Genomic DNA, 22,043 nt, shown 5'->3' on the forward strand with positions numbered 1-22,043 from the left:
TAAACACGTACAAAATTTAATTTGTAATGCATTTACTTCCAACTGTATAGGCTTCATAAAATATAGTGAACAGTATCTTACAAAGTACTTGACCTAAGGGAAGCATTCAGGGTGTGGTGAGAGTGGATTATTTAATTCCTTCTACAGTAACAATAAGCATGACAACATCATAATGTTGCAATGAAAGAGATGTTACATTCAAAGCAGAGCTTTCTACTAGAATCAAAGTAGCCATCTCATATCCGTTCAAAGGAAGATAACCCCAGATCTATGTGTACCTCTTCATGCATATAAATAGATTTCATGTTAAACTAGCATGGTGTTAAGCTCCACAAACATGCACGTAGCCAGATTTTACATGGGAAACATTTAACCATGTTTCTCTCCAATGCGTGACATAGATCCTGTATGTGTCATGAGAACTAACCTGTTCAGCACACATTCAGTAGATCATCTGCTGCCTTGCCTGGAGGAGATCCCAGAAAGTATCAATCAAGAATAAAAAAATACTTGCTCATGCTCTTTTCACATGCCGTTTTAGTGTACAGTATAATTCTGGGTGTGTGGGTTTCATTATACTTATTATACACTTTTTTATGTCGAAAATGGATGCATCCTCCGTCATTAAAAAAGCTGTCCCACCAACATTTGAAAACAAACCCACCCCCCATGTGTGGTTGAACAGTGAGCAGGTCATGTAGACCACTGTGAAGGTGGACTATTCATTCAATCTTCCCGAACATGATGATGACGTGTACCAGCATCACAATGGTTGGTCAGGGAGACACTGGGCGACTTTGTGGGGGACTGAGGCCTCCCTGTGGTCTGGCGAGATGAACGATGACGTGGCTGGAGCATGGGACAGGCATGTTGTGATGACATCTTAGGTATCAGGCGGAGTCAGGTGGCTGAGCGGTGAGGGACGCGGGCTGGTAATCGGTTGCCAGTTTGATTCCCGGCCGTGCCAAAATGACGTTGTGTCCTTGGGCAAGGCACTTCACCCTACTTGCCTCGGGGGGAATGTCTTTGTACTTACTGTAAGTCGCTCTGGATAAGATTGTCTGCTAAATGACTAAATGTAAATGTAAATGTAGGTATGGAGAAAAACAAAGGTTCTAAAGACAACAGCAAGATGCATTGATTGATTGGTCCATTACACTACAGCAAACAGTAATTTGAAAGAAACTCACAGGGATTGCTGTTGACAAATAAAGACAGGACATCCAGATAGAACTAACAAGTCCGACCACAGTGACCATTAATGCCACTGTGAATGTATTTGTGTGACATTTGTTTGTGTGTGTGTTTTAGAAAGAGAGGGAGAGGCAGAGACAGAGGGAGAGAGACAGCATGAAAAGGCAGAAAGAGTGTGTGTACTGTATGTGTTTGTGTGTGTGCGTGAGACTGGTTGAGAGTGTGTGGATGTGTGTGAACACTAGCAGACTCCTCCAGTTCCCCGCCTCCCCCAGATTGATATCACTGGTGCACAAAGGGCTCTTCTATGCCCCCCAGGACAAACTCCCTGGACAATGGTTCCACTGTTTCCTAACACCACCGTCAACTCAAGCAAACTGATCCATGTGAAGATCTTTCGGCTCTGAGATGACACGGAATTTGATCCTACAATTGTATTAGGGTTTCCTGTGACAATAGTGTTTGTGATGTTAATGATCAGGATGTGCTCAAAGCTTTAATGTTTACTTTTGAAAATAATGACACAGTTGAGCTCACATACGGGTCACTTTGGAGGATGCTACTGATACAAATGTGTTCCACGACAGAATTACAGAAGATTTTAGTATGCCTATCCAGACTTCAATGATTACACTACAACGTAAACTACAATGTGTGTTTGAAATAATCAAATGTTTGACTACAAAAAGTTTTGGGGGGGGGGGGCTGACCGGCACTGATCTGAACACCTACCATATTATTTTTTACATTCAAATTCAAGTATGTGATCCATGTGGGTTTTATGCCTGAAAATCTTGAACAATTTAAAGATCCCATGACATGCTGTTTTTGGATGCTTTTATATAGGCCTTAGTGGTCCCCTAATACTGTTTCTTTCCCGAAATTCAGCCTTGGTGCAGAATTACAGACACTACGAGCAGTCCCACAATGAGCTTTCCTTCGGTTTTATGATGTCATAAAACCAGCATTTTCAAAACCGAGCGTTTCAGCTTTCATTTTCTCAAAGGCGGAGAATAATACCCAGCCCAGGGCTTGGTTTACACCTGTCGAAATTTCTAGCCACTGGCAGGCTAGGGGAACTCATATTAATGTTAAATAACCTCCTAAAGTGAACATTTCATGTCATGGGACCTTTAAATATGTTGAACATGTTGGTGACGCATTTGCATTCAACCACTATTACACAGAGCCAACCGGACTATTTCACGTCAATTTGGTATTAGTCCGCATGGGCGGACTAATCTACGTTTGTAAAAAGGCTCAAGATTGTCACTCACTCTTTGAACAGTGTGCTGGCGCTCAGCATCAGGGCTCCTTTTGCGACTGATATCCCGCTGGATAGCTACGCAATTTCTTTTTAATCAGTTTTAAAATAAATACATTGGAATGCATTATTTCTGAAAAGCATCAAGAGCAACGCGTGCTTTGCCATAGGGACCACTTTATAGAAAAATACGTGATATATTAAAGGAGTTGCAATGCTCCACTCAAAGGATATCGTTTTTGCCTTGCTTCTTGTGGGCTCTACAGGTAAGGTTAAGTTTATTAAGATAATTTATAAAACAATGTTTTTCTTGGCAACAAATGATAAAACACTGCGGTTATAGTGGGAATATGTTCCAACAACCATCGTCCCACACGACCATCGTGACTTGCGACCATTCATTGATGGACTGGCTCGCTCTGCTCCCTTCTTCTCAGGTGCCAGCTCAACTGCTCATATTTAATTCCGTTCCTTATCATTCCTGTCAACTATCTCAACACTTTAAACGATTATTAAGCGAAGTATAACAGCGAATTATACTGAAGACCGTGGGGATTAGCTCATAATATTATAGATATAAATAATTTCAAATCACATCAAGACAATATTTCGTTTGGTACAGTCAGTAGCTCTAGCTAGGTAGCTTGATAAGGAGTGCCAGCCAGATTAAACGCAATGTATTAGCTAGCTACTGTAAGCATTCATCGACTACCGACCACAGGTATACTGTAGTATCCTATTACCCCGGTTTGGGTTACTGCAGGAGAGGAAAGCCAATAGGTTCTGCAAAAATAGATTTGACACAAGGGACAGCGCGTGGTTTCTGTCAGATATTTATCGCCTTATTATAACGCCATAGTTATTTCAAAATGTCACTATTTCACTTCGTTCTATCTAACTCTAGCAGCTTTACAATTATTGCCTCTTCCTGGCCCTCACTCAGTTCGTTAGTGCCAATAGTTTTGTAAGTAGGGCCATCTTGCCTTGCTGCTTGGTTTAAGTCTTCACAAACTAAGAAGTTTGTATCCCGTCTACAGAGGCGTACAAGGGAGTCAATTCTAGTCAGTTTCGTTTGGACAGTAATTTGCTCAATTTTGATATTGAGGCTTGGCTATTCAGTGGTTCTGTACTAAGAACATCCAGGAATTAATTATCAATATCCCTCATCAGAGGCCTGTTATAGCTAAATATCTAGCAACCGCAGGTTCCCGAACAATGATGCTAGGCCAAAATGACGCCATATCAGTTTGACTATACCTGTAATTGTCAATGGGAAGGTAATAAGCAATAATTTAAATCGTTGTCTTGCACCTGTTCACAACCTGTGTTGTTAATTCGTAATTATGTAGGCTACTACAAGCGATGCCAAAGAGACAGTATGGTAATGCACTCACCACCGCTACACAGAACACACATTATGACTCATGTGTGATGTAATGTCTTCACGGTTATGAGTCCAGGCTGGGGGTTCTATCACCCGTGGTGGAGGCTGTGCTTGGCAACACTAGTGCATATCAGAGGATGTATCCCAACTGTGGTTATGCCATGACTTGTCTCTCAGCTATGAATCAAATCAAATCAAATTTATTTGTATAGCCCTTTTTACACGCAAGCATGTCACAGAGGGCTTCACATATGCCCATAGAACTGCCCCTCAACCAACCTAAACCCTCAAGGATAATGAATAAGGTCTGTGTTAGTATAATGGTGCTTGTCTTCCAGGACTATCGTTTGCAAGGGATTTGTGTTTGCTAATGCTGTTGGATTTCCCACATGAGGATAACACTGTTATTCCCCAATGCCTCGATTGTTAAAGTAGAGATGGGTAGATGTTAATTGGCATCTGCAGTTTTTTTCATAAGCCCTATCCAAGGTGCAGTAGCAAAGCTTTTCAATTTACATTTGCTCTTCATGGTGAAAATGGATAGTTTAGGATATGTTATGCAGATGTTTTGAGCGTTAAACACACAAGGGCACTTGGGGGAAAAGAGTGCATCATAGCGTAATCCAATAAGGGCTAGTGTATTCCTCAGAGACTTATCAACACTGAAGTTACTGGAAACCTTTCTGCATGATGATCTAATACAATTGCTCAGGTGCTCATTAGCAGATAGAAAACCTGGGTAGTTTTGAGAGCAAAATGACAAAAGTACCGTTCATTGTTGTTAAGTAGTATTTGGGGGCTTTTTATTTTCGATATCTCAGTGAAAAGAAACTGTCCAAGGTGGGAGTGTCCTGCCTGCCTCTCTCTTCTCTCTCCCTGTGATGCTGACTGGAGCCGACAGATCCAGGACTCATATAGATGAGAGCAGAGAGGCTTGGCTTTCAGGGACTGAAAATCATTACATTACACATGCACACACACTAAATGCAGAACACAGTGATGCTTGGAGGCATCTTTTTGAGGGACATCCGTCCCATAAGGCTGACCTACAGACTGACCGCCTGCTTACCTGGCTTTGACATTGATTCATCACTGATACAAGCAGAGCAGCACTACCAACAGACAGTCACAAGGTTTCAAAACAGAACCGCATGTGGGTATAATTACATAGGGATGGAATGCTAAGTTAAAGATGCTAAAAGTTGTATTCATGCTGGTGTTTCATAGCTTGTCTCTACCTTCACGTGTACAGGTGTTCCCCCTCAGAGTTCTCCTTCCTGGCACGATGGAATCATGAGAGTTTGTCTGACTTTGCCGACGTTTTGTCATAGCAGCAGCTGTCTGCTGAGAGAAGTGTTGCACAGATTGCATTTTGACGCTTCATATACAGCAGATGCAAGACTAAAACATGTCATGGCTCCTTTTGACTCAAAATTGCATTATCTTTGTTTGGTACAATCACTGGCAATAAGCCTAGATAAGCACTTGGCAATAGGTTAAACATCTTGTCAAAGCCAACCCGGGGCTTTTAGCTTGCAGGAAACTTGACTACTAGCTCGGATCCTCTGTAATAAGCGTACTTATAAGGTACTTGTTCATTAAATTAGATGTTGGAGGATCCTGGTGGATCCCTGGACTCTCACTCATCAGCCAAGTCTGCTCCCCAGTTCCTTACACCCGGATATCACGTTCAAGTTACATCTACTGCCTCCTTCCTTCAGCTTCCTTCCCGAGGGCCTCCCCTTGTTATGATGCCGTAATTAAAAGAACATGTGTCATGATTAAGGGTCTTATGTTCCCGTGTGGTACTGGACTTAATCCTGTCTCACCCACCATCGCCTAATCCGGGGGGTTACAGGAGTCATCTGATCCTAGCCTGCTCCACAACAACCCTCTCCAATGAGGCCCAAAGGACCCCAGTATGATTATGAGATCCATCCAGAAGGATGAAGCTAGTGTCCATGTGTGTGTGTGTGTTCATGTGTGTGTCTGCGAGTCTCCATCTCAAGTCTGGCAGAGACATTTTTAATTTCTCCTCGAGCTAATGCCTGCAAGGCCTATCTCCCGATGTGTTATTGGAGATAGAATAAACCAATGGCACCATCTCTATGGTGATGAGCGCCATGCATCTTTTATGTGGTGTAAAGAAATACCATCTTTTGTTTTCTTGCTTCAGTGCACAATATGGTGCGTCCATTATTAAAGCACTGTAGGATGGCAGTGGCACGGCCATAACACAGCAGTCTGACACACAGAGGAAAGAGATGGTGGCGCCTCAGGCTTCGTCTACACAAATCCACACCAGTGCTTTCCCTAGCATCCCTCTCTGAGGTTCAGTCATCTTTTTTTTTATTTTTTATAGTTTAATAGTTTGGTTTATTTCAGACAAACAACTTAGTTTCATACAGTTGAGCTAACAAACAAAAGCATATTTACATCTTCTGTCGTGGTCCAGTTTCCTTGCGTTAACGAGTTTCTTGTGTTTCTTGTTTCTTGTGTTGGTCCTTGCAGTGTGTACAGCACATCAATTTGTGGACAAGACAGTAGTTAATAGTAGCAGAATCATATTTGTTGGGCAGGGTTGTGTGTGACACAGCACCATATTGCCAGGAGCTACAGAAGAGCCTGCACATTAAACATTAAAACTCAATTATCCTTTCGGACCAGTCACTCCTGCGGAATTCTAAAGGGTACCAAGACACATGAACCCTAACCTATCAGGTCTGCTTAATTTATCAGAATTGGTCTATAACGACATTAAGCCTATACTGCGTGTCAGAAGAGTAGGACAAAAGGAGGATAATACTGCCATATAGGCTTAACCTAGAGTACTGTCAGGCACAAAGACATCGGTAAAAAACACAAAAACATCACTTTGGTACAAAAATGGGCAATTGTTAAAAGGTATGGTTTTTCTAATGCATTATCTGCCATTTTCATTCATCTGTGTCCAGCTCTCTTCACCGGCACACAGCAACGCACTGTTTAGCCACTCTGCCGCGTTCCTATTTGTCAAGCACAACCAAGACTGTTGTTGTGTTCTACATGAATAATGAATGTCTGATCAAAAGGGCATAGCGTTCCTTCCTCTGCTACCTCGGGTCTGCCTGACCACTCTGCTGTTCCCCTGAGGAACAGCTCTGTAACATTGGGACTGTTAGAGAGCTGTGACAGACCTGGTTGTTTGTTTTATTCAAGCCAACTGTCTGCTTATGAGTCTCAAAAGAAGACCGGTTAGCAAGGCGCCACAGAAGGGGAAATGGGCGAGGCTGGAGACCCATTTAGCAGCATACTGTGTAGGCTCACCTCCCCAATCATTGTCTTTCTGACGGATATGATGATTTTGGGGGAAGGATCATCTTTTGAGGACTATACAGTTGCCATGAGAGGCGACTGTATAGTTCCCTTAAGGAAAAGCACTTTTAGTAAATCCGCTTTCTCTGTGAGAGCTTCTTATGTTTGGAATACACTGCCATCAGACACATATAACAGCACCACCTATCACACTTTCACCAAAAACATGAAGACATGGCTAAAGGTCAACCAGATTTCTGAACATAATCCCTAGCTGTGTATTGCCGCTTTCCATGTTGTCTGTAGCTTGTGAGGTGTGGAAACACTTTTTTGCTTTTATGGATTTTGTCATTGCTTTTGTTCTATGTTGCTCTATATGTATGCTATGTCTTGCTTGTCCTACGTTGCCCTGCGTGTGATCATTGTTTAATGATTGTTTGTAAAAAACGGCACTTTTACTGAAAAGTTGATTAATGTGCACTGTCCCTGTAAAAAATAAACGAAATAAACTAAACCAAACTTGCTGCCTTGACGAAGTGATTATGTTTTGACTTCACATTACCGTGTTTGGTTAACTCGACCTCTCGTTTGGCTTCTGTGCCCTCATGAATGATGTCAAGCTGTTAGAGGCTACAAGGAAGTTACATTGGTAGCGGGGAGTAAGAGGGGGATTCTAATGTGAGAGGTGACGTAAGCAGCGACACTAAATGCTCTTTCTACATATTAATTTTGACTGAGAAATGTGTCCATTACTCTGAAATGACGGGCCTCCACTCCATGTTGTGTGCGACGTTGAATCTGCTTTGTTCCTTTTGCCTGGCAGCAGGATTGAAGCCATTCGGCACAAACTGAGCAGTGATGCTTAATCTGAGTCATGCCGGACGGTAGAAATGCTGCCTCATTTTCTAATAGATATATATTTAGGTAAATCTAGATTCTGAGTGGCAGTCAGATCCTGACTCTGCTCGCTCATCAGAGCGAGCAGCGAGATGACTTTTATCCCTTAAAATGTAATGCCCTGCAACATTCATAGTTGACTAAGCCATGTTTGTGTTTGTGAAAATTCTACAAGAAGATTCTCCTCACAGATTTGGGTATGCACTGTGATTCTTTTGCTCAACGGGGCTTGTCTGTCCTCATTTTGTTTCCCTCTGTTTATCTCTATTCTATCTAGAGCCCTCTATCTTTTTTCATTTGCCCCACTCCTCTCTTTCTCTCCACCCCTCCATCCCTCTGTCCACTCCGTTCTCTCATTCTCTCTTCATCTCCCCCTCCCTCTTTTACTCTCTGTCCCTTAGCCTCTCCCTCCCTCTTTCTGTCACTCTCTCCTCCCCTCCTTCTCTTGCTTTCCCGTAGGCCATTCTCTCTCTATCTCCCCCCACCCTCTCTCTAGGTTTCCTGTAGCCTCTCTCTCTCTCTCTCTCTCTCTCTCTCTCTCTCTCTCTCTCTCTCTCTCTCTCTCTCTCTCTCTCTCTCTCTGTCTGTCTGTCTGTCTGTCTGTCTGTCTGTCTCTCTCTCTCTCTCTCTCTCTCTCTCTCTCTCTCTCTCTCTCTCTCTCTCTCTCTCTCTCTCTCTCTCTCTCTCATAGCCTCGCTCTCACCCTCCTCCCCAAACGGTCCATACACTGAGTGTGTGACTCATTGCCCTGCTCTGCTTGAAAGCCCCTCTTGCTCTCTGGGCCAAGAGAAGCCGGATGTGTCATGAACCCCATCGTGCAGCCTTTGCACGGATGCCATGCAGTGCCATGGCTGATGACAGCTGACAGCCAGGGCATCTGCAGAAAATCATCTTTCCCAAACATACGCTCACACAGACCAACAGAGCAAGAGGGGGTTGCCTTTTGTTAAAGAGCAGTGGAGCTGAGCACCATTAGAGTTTTCTATGTAACCAAGGCTGTTTCCAATGTTGTTTCCCGTTCTCCCCCCATAGTTTATTTATGGACGCTGACTACACAGGAGCTTTGAGCAGCTGAGTCTTACAAGTGCCTCAGGGTCATCAGCCTGTGTTTAAAGCCCCTCTATTCACTCCGGAAGTCCCGGCATCCTTTGCCATGGGAGATCCCTACATCAGGACCACCCCTCTCCGGGAGGGAGGGAGCAGGAGGAACAGGAAGTGCGTCAGACTTGTTGTTGAGAGCCGTGGCTGAGGTTAGCGTAGTGCGTCTCATTCTGCCTGGCCGCCCATGATAAAACATGGCCAAACACATTCTGACTGAACAGGGTCAACTCTGGTTCGCTGTCTGGTGACTTTATGATGACATTGCAAAAGTGTTGCATGATTGTATTCCTATCTCAATATGACCATATGGATTGAGATGTCTCGCCTCCTAAAAATCAATGTGGCTTGAATAAAAAAATACAATTTGTTATCTGTTGCAAATGTGTTTTCTGTGCAAACATAACCAGGACGCAAAGCCTTGCATTTGATTCAAATTTGTGTTTTTGTGATATTTGATTCAGAATATTTTGTGGGGAAAATACTTGCAAGTAGCTAGATTCTGTAGTGATGTTGTGGTTGAAGATGTTCCCTTTGTTCAAACATTGACTGTGCTTGTGAGGTGTGTTGGAGGGTAAAATGTCCCCTCGCAAAATAACCTACATGAAGTAAAGCCATATTTTTTATATTCCAGAAATTGACACCCTCTAACCAAAAGATAAATGGCCTTATGAAGGCACAGCTCCTGCCTTGTATATCAGCTGTCTCTGTAATGCTGTGTGGACATGATTCATGCCTCAAAAGAGGAATATGGATGTGAGAAAGATGCGAGGAACGTTGTATATTTCTGTTCCTGTGCTTCTCAGGTACAATGCAGTCCAGGGCTTGAGTCAGTATGACTAAAAGATTGTCCGTCTGGTTTATGCAGAGTTAATTTAATCCTTGGCTTTTGGGGGGGTATTTTGTCTCTATGCTGAAGAGCTGTGTGGTAGAGATTAAGGTGAGTTCAGACTGTTGGATCTGAAAGCTGTTCTTCAGAGTTCCAAACGGCAATGACAACTTCAAAGTCCAACTAAAATACTTTTCAGATTGGAGGGTATGCAGATCGGTGACTCTGCTTGTCTTGTTTGCTTGAGAGGCCTCCTAGCTGTCCCTGCAGTCTTCATTTCAATCAACATTCATTGCATTTAGGGAAATATCCCAATTTCCATGGTGATTGTGTTGGTTCCTGAACCTGGCTTATATTCATACTGTGTAGACTCTACACTTTATAGTGTAGAGCTATTATCAGCCATAGCTAAGGGGATCCGAGAGCATCCTATTGTATAGTGATCCTTAGCATGAGTCAAGTGAATACACCCTAATAATTTGATAATAATCTGGTTATTACAGTGTTCTACCACTTGGCTATGATGAAATATATTTTTTATTATAAAATATATGATTTAAACACTGTATAGATATATTGATCTGTCACTAGGCATTCATACTAATATGACTACTGTTTACATGTACAGTACTGTAAACATGGTCATGTTTACAGCCGGAATGTTCTATTCCGGTCAAGATGGGAATCCTCAGTGTTGAAATGCGCAGAACTGTTGAGCGGTGTGTATCGATCTCACAGGAGACACTTGCAAGCAGTGGAATATACTGTTCGGCTCTCTGGGGGATAGCCTTGTTCCCGGTCTATTTTTATCCCCCTGCTTGTGATTGGCCAGCAAGGTGTATTGTATCTCGTAGCGTGTGACGGGGTGCCTGTGTGCCATCTGTCCCTCTTCGTAGCCTCTAAGGCCAGAGCCACGCCTAGCCTGTGTGTCTGGGCTGCAGAGTCCAGTGAATCGTGTTTGGGGGTCCCTACAGAACCTGTTGCTAGCTGGGGGGAGTCAGGTGGCTGAGCGGTTAGGGAATCAGGCTAGTAATCAAAAGGTTGCCGGTTTGAATCCTGGCTGTGCCAAATGACATTGTGTCTTTGGGCAAGGCACTTCACCCTACTTGCCTCGGGGGGAATGTCCCTGTACTTACTGTAAGTCGCTCTGGAGAAGAGCGTATGCTAAATGACTAAATGTAAATGTGGCCATCTCACGGACATCTCACGAGTGTCCGTGAGATGCCACTGCTTCTAGGAACCTCAGGGTTCAGGCTTAGCCACCGCGCACGTGCACAGTCCAGGGTTTAAGGACCAAGACAGGCAGGGACACGGCAAAGTCACAGGAACCCTGTTGTAATACTGCTCGATAGCGTAATCCTGACCAGGAGAAGCCCTCTCTACAGCACAGCGCTGATCTTAAGGGGCTGGTGGAGTTCAGGCACGCCATCTGTTTGCTGGCTTCACTGAAGGGAGCAGTTCAATATGTCCCTGCAGGACCGGTCTGCCATTTTCTACACACACAACGGGATTAGAAACTTCTGCCTCGTGTGACCTCAGTACTCCATTACAGTGTTCTTGACACACGAGACGATTCTTTTCATCAAGGACAATCCCACATACCAGCCCTATTGTAGGTGCCCTGTCTTATTTATCTGAAAATGCATAACAGTCATTTAATTGCCCTGCCAGGATGCTGGCAGTGTGTCTATTATGGGCTGTCACTTGACCCTATCACAAATACAGTACCGTAATCTAATCCCCATCTTATAATCAGATACTCCCAGATCTGTTTCCCCAACCTGTTTGTAATCGAGGACATGAGACAGTACTGTACCTGTAGTTCCTGAGCCCAACTTAACACGATAGAACTTGTTGGTTTGACTCGGACCGGACACTGACTCAGCGCTTACTGTAGGCTGATCAAAGTTCTACCAGGGCCTCAGTTAGTTCATCTGTCACATCTGAAACACATTTGGGAAGAGCCTGACGGAGTTGTCCAAGAGCACACTGCTGTTGGGAGTATTAGCATAATTAAAAGTGGCGTGGATTAATGACCAATGTCAGGGACAGCCTTGATTAACACAGCAGGCTAACACGCCACAGGATCATACTAGTCATGTGCTACAGGACTAACACAGCTCCTGGGTGTAGGCTACTGCATGGAGAATTGTCACGTAATAAAGCTTTTCATTACCCCATTTGAGTATGGGAATTAAGTAAATCCTATGACAATTTTTTCGTAGCCTTCAGAGCAAGTATTATCAAATGACTAATTATAGGCTTATCTCTTACTCTCTCACGAAGGGACAGAGATCGTGTTCATCGCTTCTTTCACTGAACATCATTTACACTAGAGAACTATCATAATTCCCGGGTTAGCTCATTTTCAACTGGTGTTTTAATAAGGGTGTCGTGCAGTAAAGTGTTGGCTGTGTGTAAAGAAAGGAACCTCACAAGAGGTGGGCGAGGGTGGGATGAGCGGTCGGTCGCACGGCCAGTCCCAGGGGGATATCCTGCCTTACCGATCCATAGTTCACAAAGATGAATGGATCTCATTAAGGTGGGACTCCTGTGTGACTCTGGAGATGGAGCTTCAGTCCCTCAGGTGAGACTCTCACCCTGGCCCCGCTCATTGGCAGGGTGAGCACGCCGGTGCAGGAGCTACGGTCGGTGTCGGATCTGAAATCCATATTTGACACTGATGCTTTATGCAGACCGAGACATTAGTATAGTATTTGGTGGATTATGGGACAGCCTAAGGAGGTTCAATGCATAGCAAGGGATTGCTCGCGTGAAATTCCCAATGTTATTAAAACAAAGAAACCGTCCCGAGAGGATTGACATGGAAAGGAAATATCTCTTTTTTTTCATTCTCTTTCTCTTTCTCTTTTTTTTTTCTCATCTGAAATCGAAAAGCCAGATGGTTCTCTCCTGAGAGATTTTGATTGCCAATCTGTTGAGGACCATCAAATCAATGGTTGTGTTCATAGTGTATGAGTTGGTGGTGGTAATGATCCCCAAAGTACTGATGTGTGCTCCACTGGCAGACTGGCACACTCCACTCCATCCCGGCCTCTGCGGGGGGTCTCTACTTAAAGGGCACTGCTACACTTCCAACTTTGCCAATCATCTAGAGTCCATTCCCTTGCTGATTCATGCAAACCGTTCTGAAATTCACCTTGTCCCTTTTTGAAAACGGCTATGTTTATACGGAATGAGCATGTTTGACTAAGTCAGTGAATCATCTCACAATCTGAATACCTTTTTCCGTCAGTTCAGTGGGACAGTTGAATATGGATATTGGAGAGAAACAGCGACGGTAGAGGAACAAAGTGGGGGTAAAAACCACGAACAAAAAACCTCGTTATTGTCCTGGCTCGAAGACTTTGTCTTCCATAATGGGCCATGCTTGTCATCCTTTACCCCCATAATGAGTGCTGAGATGCAGCGTCCTTTCACCTCCTAGAGCTGCCTGTCTGGGTCTGTCTGGATCGGTGCTTTCCCTCCCATCGACCCCCCCATAACCCTAACCCACCCCTGATGGAGGCCCAGGCTGGCTTATCCGGCTCACCCCGGCTCCCGTGCCTGCTGAATGGACACACAGAGAGATGTGTGAGCCTCTGCCAGGCCTGGGGATCACTGTAGTCGCAGGCAGCTTGTGGCTGAGTGGTCCTTGTCTTTCTCCCCCTGTTCTCCCTCTCCCTCTGTCTCTCTCTGGTATTACAGTAATCAACAAAGGTGGTGCATGACTAACCACTTATTTTGTAGAGCAGTAATGGCTGCATCTCTTTCTTTTTTTTGGGGGGGGGGGGGGGGGGGGTGCCTTAATGGCCAGGCCTCGTTCTCTGTCCGCGAGGAGGGCAGCTGTTGCGTAGGCTTCTGTGTTTTGCCATGTGAGTTTGTCGTGACTCGAACAGAGTGAAAGAGATGGAGGGGGGCGGGGGGGGGGGCGCCACTGTGATTAAGTGCCAGGAATGAGTCTCTTCTCTTGCGTTCCTGAAGCCCAACAGACTTTGGTGACTCAGCCGGTTCACACAAACATGTTGACATCTCAATATTTGTAAATGTCACCCAGCCACTCAGACGGCTCTGTACTGTGCTTTGACGCTGAACAGGATTATGAAACAGCAAACCAGAAACCTCACACCTAGGAGTCAATCCGTCCCCTTCACTAGTCATGCGTTTCATGTCAGGCACAGCTCTGTTTTCGTAGTCTGCAAATGACTGCAGGAGTCAATTGAACAAAAGCGAACTTGCGTGGGGGGGGGGGGTTTGGTTCCGTTTGCTCGCTTCAGAGCACCTGCTCCCCCTCCCCATGCTGGCTTTACACTCCCGAAAATAAGGGCTTAGGTGTTGGTGCAACCCTCGGCCCCAACCCAACCATTTCCACCATTATTTATTGATAAGAGACATAGGCCCCAAATGGCCTGGAGCAACATGGCAGGATGGAATGAAAGATTGGGGAAGATTGGGTGTTGTGTTTTTCTCCCAGAGAATCTCCTTCCTTGTCTTCATTGAGTGCCTCCCCTGCCTTCCATCCTCCCCTGCCTCCCTGTTTCTCTCTATCTCTTTGCCTCCCCTGCCTTCCATCCTCCCCTGCCTCCCTGTTTCTCTCTATCTCTTTGCCTCCCCTGCCTTCCATCCTCCCCTGCCTCCCAGCATCTGCCTGTTTCCCTGGCCTAGTGCTCAGCCATCTAAATGGCGTCTCATTACGGGGGGAGCACAGCGAGGCGTGATGGGCCGCAGACGCGGCTCCTCTCACGACTCTCTGGGTTTGCGTGGTGCTGCCACACAACAGAGGCAGATGCTACGGGGCTCTCACTCTACACTGCTGGAACACGAGCAGATCTCATTGGATACAGGCTGCACACACTGCTCTGGGCTGTGCTCATTGGGTCACTGCTAATGTTCGCCAATGAGGAGAAGAATACCCAGCCCAACATTAAGCAGGCAGGCAGGCAGGCAGGCAGGCCAGGTCTTGATGTGTTCAGGTGATGTGGTTATGAGGAAGGGCACCAGAGCATGGCTGAAATGTACCGTGGCTCTTAGAAACAAGCACGTAGATTAGAGGGGAAACAGAATCATCCCTTCTGCCTCATCCACGTTTGGATTTTTGCTCTGACCTTCTTCTCTTCATACTAATGTGCACAGACCTCTTATGTAACTCGTAATCGTGTTCACTTAGGCTACACTCAAAACACTGCAAACAGAATAGGCTGTCAGCTGACAGCTTTATTGCAATATTGTGCATTGTGTTTAATCTGCAAATATGTGTATGAGTTTATTGGACAAATACCCATTACAGGGATTGTATCTCACACTGAGCAACTAGGGGCATGGATGCTTTGTAATAAAAAGACAAAAAGAATGCAATAGGATTTTGTCTTTGATGTTTTGTATTATACAAATTTTTTTCACGGCAGTTCTTTTTATGCAACACTTTACATTTAGGCTAGGTCATGTTAACGACCACCTACACCTATATATATGTAGAAACAACTGCTATGTAGTTCACTTAAGTGAACACGTTATTAAATACAAGTTACTACACAATTGAAACTTAGGTATATTAGGGCAGGTTGGGTTTTCCAGGGGAAACACCCACACACCAAAAGACCCCTTCCCTATTTGTGCCTTTAATACACAACTATTCATATGTGCCTACAATGGTTTTAATGTGGATTTTGACATGGTAGTTAATGTTATTATTACAATTTTTATTACCATTGTAAGATATAATCTACATAATTCTGAGAAAACAATAAAGCGTGTTGAAACGAAAGTATTGTTTGTTAAAACAGTTGAATGTGTGCAGTACAGTGCTCTTTATGCAGGAGTAGAACTGAACTGTAGATTTAAGACCATCTGTCGTGAAATATAAATGTTTTGAACGTGGCAGATACTGATGTATAGAATGGTTTGGCAGGCTGCACTGTAAGCATGAAGCAGAACCAGGCGTTCCTCGAATGAGCTGTAAGATGTAGCTCTGTAAACATGTAACTTGAAAGGGAATGATCTCACGTAGTCCATTTAATATCCAGAGTAATAGACCAGAGCTTCCTCTGATCAACGGGATCCCGATGTTCGACCCTGAAACTTGTGTCCCATGAGGTTCAATCTGTGTGTGTGTGTGTGTGCGTGCGAGCGTGCGTGTGAGCGGTCCATGTGTGCAGTATCGACACCCCTTACATTTTATGGAGGCCGTGCCCCTGCATCCTATCAGAGCACAGTTGTGGAGAGGGAGGGAGGAGTGAATCAGAGAGAGGAGAGAGAGAGAGGGAGGAGTGAACCTTGGGGAGAAGAGAGAGAGGGAGGCTGGGTAACACGTTCCCATAGCAACTGGTAGCAGTGAGTATAACTGTGGTTGAGAGGCATGATCAGCAAGCTAATGCTCCAACACTGACTGGCTCTTTAAACAAAGCACTCTGGATGCAGCCAGGCCAACTACTGTCAGATTAGCCCTTGGTGTCTTAAATTTATTTTAAGCCCGGGAGATTGCCGCAGAGATTCAATCTTTTGTTTAAAGACACTCTGGTTAAATTTAAAGGATAGTAAGGGATACAAATAGTGGGCAATTGACCTGCAATGCGTACAGTAAACCCCTTGGAACCACACTTGAAATCTATTTTCTGTGTGTGTGTGTGTGTGTTAGAGAATGAATGTGTGTGTGGTGTGTGTACATGTAAACTTTAATCCCTTTAATCTTTGACTCCAAAGCACAGATATCATTTGTAAATGTTATAAAGACCTGGATTTGTGTTGAACCCATAGTCCTGCCCACTTAGCCTCTCTACCTCTCTTCTAACAAGCACAGTCCCAGAACAGTGCTTGTGTCGAGGAGAAGGTTCGGTGCAGAATCCCAGCAACAGACGGGCGCGGCAGAGGTGCCTGAGCGACCGTAGAGGATGGGGAAACGAGGCCAACGTCTGCATAAATTGACCTTCTCATCTGTGCGGCACCCTGACTCATTACATCCCATTAGTAATTTCCAACACTTGTTGCCAAAGCCAGTGTGTTCCTGCAGGAAGTCGAGAGACGAGCGGAAATGTCAGCGTGCGGAGCAAAGCCCTCTGGGATAGGGAGGTATGACAGGAGGGAAGCTGCATGAGGACGCTCCACCGGAGCCTGTGGCGCCCCAGAGGAGAGAGGACGCCATCATTACCATACTCTGGCGTCCTGCTCTCCTAAGCAACGCGGGGAACCCTGTAGGGAATGCTGGGAGGAGTCCAGGCTTCAAGGACTCGGACGCCCCGTAAAACACAAACATAAGGGAAAGAGTCAAGGCACCCTTGGGTGGAACTTCCCCCTCCGTCACTGGGGCTACGGGGGGAGGAGACGTGTGAACGTGTCCATGCTCGGCTGAATGATCCCCAGCACAGAGCCACACAAGCTACGGATGCTGATCGTTTCTTCAACTCGCTGGGAATGGTGCGGTGGGCTTTTTTTTCCTCTTTTTTCTTTGCGTTGAATTATTGAGACTGCCAGCTGTCACCTGGGGTAGGATGAGGATGGATCCAAATCTGTCAGTCCCCCCCCTCTACTTAAGTGTTCTCTGCCTAACAGTGCCCGCTGGGCCGGCGTTTTTTATCGGTGCATCTGAAAGCGATACACTGCATCCAACCAAAGAGTGATTCATTTGCAATGCATCCTGAGGGCTATAACTTTAGAATGTATTCCACGGCCAGCCTCTTGTTTGGCTGCTTCCTTAATCATGAAGAGACTGTAAACATGGTCTGATCAAAAACAAAGAATAGTTTTTCTTGTTGTTTAGTTGTTGTTGTTTTTTACATCATAATCCGAATTATTCATTTGTGTGTTGTTCGCAGATGTCTTCCTTAGAATGAATGCAACCAATGAGCTTTGGGATTAGGGAACGACTAGCACCACCACAGAAATTCAATATTCAAATAATGTCTTCCTCCTTTCTCTTTTTCTCTCTCTCCCTGTTAAGTGCGACTAAGAGGATGTGTATATTAAACTGCTGGCACTGGTTTGAATCTCTATAGATCTGCCGTTCCTCAGACTGGCTCAACAAACTGACCTTGTTGTCTATGGATGTGGGGATTCCGATTAAGATTATAGCACACTGTAAATCCCTCAGCCTATCCCTGAGTAATTAATGCTGCTTGGCTAGGCGCCCTCTGCCTTGAAGTTCTCTCTCCACCCTCTTAGCGGACATGTGCATCTGACTCCTCTTCCTGGTTAATATGAAGAGATCTGACGGTAGGAGAACAATTAGTGCACCCAGGGCAGTTCATGACCGTCTCCAGTACACAGCTTGAGGCTCCGGAACTCTGGGAGGGATCTGCGAGGACCAATTAGTGTTTTCAGTTTAGTGTTTAATTGTTGGAGAATTCCCAATTTGTGGGAAGTCAGACTGAGCAGGTGTGAGAGATATGTAGAATCTCTCTCTGTGCTGTGTTCATTAGCAGCGAAGGGGATGATAGTATGTGTTTTAGAGAGCTCGGTGGGTATTCCTCGGGGACCTTCATTGGTCTGTCATCTGCCTGCTTGCCAGAGTCTTGTGCAGTAGGAGATGAAAAAGGATTCGCTTGAATAAGCCTGGAAGCAGTCGCTTTCAGTTGCAGCTTTTATTAGATGAAATATAATGCAGTGGTTCAGCATTAATGAGGATTGGGGTTTTGGCTCACATGGCAGATTGGACAAGCTGCTCTGCTCCACTCCACTGGGGGTGTTCTGAGATATGCTGGAGGGAAGACCTTCACTGGGCAACTGATAGGGGACCAAACAGGATACTATCCATGGGTGGGAATTTACTTGGCCAGCAAATATATGCAATCCCCCCTGTCTTTACTTGGATACATACATTTCATTCTTTTGAATGTATGTTTTTGTCTTTTTCATGCTTTATTGGACAGTGAAAGTATAAGATTAATAGGAAAGGCAGAGGAGAGAGAGAGGGGAAGACATAGGAGCGATTCCCAACCAGTGGGCCGCGGCCCACTAGTGGTCCGCTAGGGTAATACAGGTGGGCCACCAAACCAATGAACACTGAAAAGTATGAAAGTATGAAAAATGAATCAATATCAAAATATTGATGTATACTGTTGGTAAACGATTATTAAAATTGTTACTCATTTTAAAATGACATTTTGCCTTTGATTGATCATGACCGAAACGCCAATAGTTACATTTACGACCTTGCTGACAGGCATCCTTGTAAGTTGTAACGCCTCTTTAATGTCTTTACATTCTACAGCTTTTTGCCTTTATGCAAAACATACAAAATAATAATATACAAACTCAGTTGTGTCTACGGAGATGCCTAATGTAGACAGTGCCGTGGTAGTACTGTGGTGACCTTATTTCTGGAACAAAAACTCAATAGGGGAGGGTAAATATGCTTGTCTGGAGCATTCCTTAATAGTACTGCTGAGGCCAGAAGACTTTCATAGTCTATCCTTATGTGGTGTGTGTGTGTGTGTGTGTGTGTGTGTGTGAGAGCTGACTGTTCAGAGGTATGAAGATAGACATCTATGAAGCGCCTTTTAAAGCAGGCTCTGTCTCCAGTAAACAAATGATTGCCTTGTCTCTTCCAATCTCACGTTGGTCTCAAGTTATCAAAATCAGAGATGGCTTTACACTAACATCGCTCCTCCGTTTACTGGAGACTGGTCCAATCTCTCTCCGAAATCAGATCCTTCTCTCGTGGGGAGCTTCTGGAAATGGACTCCTAATCCATAAAAACTGTTTCCCAGACAGCCCAAGCTTGAATACATGATCTATTTCTGTAATGATACACTGAGCAATTAGACGGCCACATTCAAGGTAATCCTGCACATACCCGCGGAGCAAATGCACATCTGTGTGTCTGTCTTTGTTTTGACGGAACCGTGGCACGAAACTAGACAGGGTGAGTTAATCTATCCTGGTCATATGAAGCTTTGATGTTTGCGCACAGATATCACAAGGCAAGGATTACAGAGCAGATCTCCATTAGAAGCTAAACAGTCATGGTTATTTACTGGCATTAAGCTCATGGTAAAGTTACGTGTTTGTGATGACCTTTGCCTATGACTGGCTTGCCATAAACTAGCTGGCTAGTACAGAATTCAGAGACGGTTCTTGGTTCTGTTGGTGTAAACAATCTCTCTGCGATGACAGTGCCTGGCTACTGAGTGGATTATCCCCTAATTAGAACAATCACAGCATTTTTAGTCTTTGTATGAGTAAAACTAAACAGCTGCAGGCCTTTCAGTACCGACCAGCGCCAGTGCAGAGCCGTGTGTTTGAGCTCCAGCCCCTAGGCTCTGTCTCCCAGTCACGAGTGGGCGGGCGGGTGGCTGGGATGATGTGTGGGAGCAGGCTGCATTCATTCTGTGAACCAGAATACTCAGACATTTACATTACATTTACATTTAGTCATTTAGCAGACGCTCTTATCCAGAGCGACTTACAGTAAGTACAGGGACATTCCCCCCGAGGCAAGTAGGGTGAAGTGCCTTGCCCAAGGACTCAACGTCATTAGGCACAGCCGGGAATCGAACTGGCAACCTTCTGATTACTAGCCCGCTTCCCTAACCGCTCAGCCACCTGACTCCCTGTTTGAACAAGAAGTAGACTTTCACTGATTTGTTACATCCACACTGTCAATGTAAATTGGGTGGTAATATGGCTCTGTGTGCATCATCCAAGTGGGTTAAGATGTTAGTTTCATGCTGAGCAGCAGAAATCGGGGTAATTTTCACTTGTACGTTCACAATGAACGTACAAGCAGATTCACACTGAAACTGGATTTAGCCAAGTGTTTCTCAATTGAAGTCCTGAATTCTATCTGGCCTGTGTTGTTTTCATCAGTGACTTTTCTTTTAATATGATGTATGGCTCCAAACTTCTGTTTGGAGATGTATTTGTCTTATTTGATGTTATCGGAACAGCTTTGGCAGTTATAAATTAGAAACACAGTTTTCAGAGTGTTGTGTCTTTGGTGATGATGAATATGACTGTGTGAATAGTAGGCTACATCTCACATCAATCACCTCTGACACAATCGAAGAGGAAATGTCTCACAATCAAGGCCAGATTAATATACTGTCTGAATAGAGATTTTCCTTCTCCACTCTGGCATGAGAACATCTAGAAAATATGTTTCTAGCCCTTGGGTCTTTGAGGGTCTAATGTGCCAAATGCATGTTCAGTACAGAGTAAATGGTGTCTGTCCAGTTATATGCTGCTAACCCTCAGTCAGTCTGCCAGGGATGTCTGAGCGGGTTAGTTGAGTAATTGAGTCAATTTCTGTTTGAGGTACTGATAGAATCTTCTAGATGCTGCTTTTGTTTTCTTGCATCATTATTGAGAGCCAAATTACCTGCGGTCAGCTCACTAGTATCGATGCCTCCAGATATTCATAACCGCAGGCTGACAGCCAGGCTGGTAGACAGGCGGACAGCCAGGCTGGTAGACAGGCTGGTAGACAGGCAGGTTGTCGGGCTGACATAATTCTACTGTACCATACCTGTATACCTTGCTGTGTGAGGCTGCATATTCATTGTAGATCATGTCTACAGTTTTGTTGAATTAGGCTACATTCAAGCAACGTTGTCTAAAGTGTCCCGTCAGACACTATGTAAGCAGGCTAGAGTATCACATGATTGAAAAAATCCAAGTGATTATTAGCAGTGGCAGCTCTACTGGGTCTCATAATGGCTGACTGCTGAGCTAGCAGCGTAGATAAGGACACTGCTGCAAGGATTTAATGGAAGGTACTGAGCAGAACGAGCAAAGGCCCTGAATTATATATCTAAGCAGGGATGCAGACATAAACCCCTCACACGATACCAGTGTCATTAACGATATGTTCTCACTCCCTGCCTCACAGGCTCACCCGGTGGCTTATTAGCTACTTACTGTAAATGTACTATTGATGTCTCTCTCTCTCTGTCCTCAGTGGCTTTGGACGTGCAGATCACCCCCAGGCAGGGAGAGATCAGTGTCGGGGAGTCGAAGTTCTTCCTGTGCGAAGGTAAGCTCACCAGCTGGAACACTGCGGTGTCCACTTTGACCAACCGTCTCGTTACAATATTAAACATCTCGTCAAACATCAACGCCGACACTGTTTTCCCCCTTGTCGGCATGTCCGA

The 22,043-nt window shown here is 44.8% G+C and overlaps 1 protein-coding gene across 10 annotated transcripts in view; it reads left to right on the forward strand.

Annotated features, from left to right (window-relative positions):
* The first annotated feature begins 2,474 nt into the window (after nt 1-2,474).
* ncam1b (neural cell adhesion molecule 1b) overlaps nt 2,475-22,043 on the forward strand; it is a 43,101-nt gene continuing 23,532 nt past the window's right edge. For all 10 annotated transcript variants that reach the window (XM_062472364.1, XM_062472368.1, XM_062472365.1 and 7 more), the window contains exons 1-2: nt 2,475-2,724; nt 21,851-21,925. In XM_062472364.1, coding sequence (XP_062328348.1) covers nt 2,673-2,724; nt 21,851-21,925 — 127 coding nt within the window. In that variant the 5' untranslated portion in view covers nt 2,475-2,672. The remainder of the gene's footprint in view (nt 2,725-21,850; nt 21,926-22,043) is intronic.

This window comes from Osmerus eperlanus, chromosome 11 (genome assembly GCF_963692335.1).
Source record: "Osmerus eperlanus chromosome 11, fOsmEpe2.1, whole genome shotgun sequence".
NCBI classification, from domain to species: Eukaryota; Metazoa; Chordata; class Actinopteri; order Osmeriformes; family Osmeridae; genus Osmerus; species Osmerus eperlanus.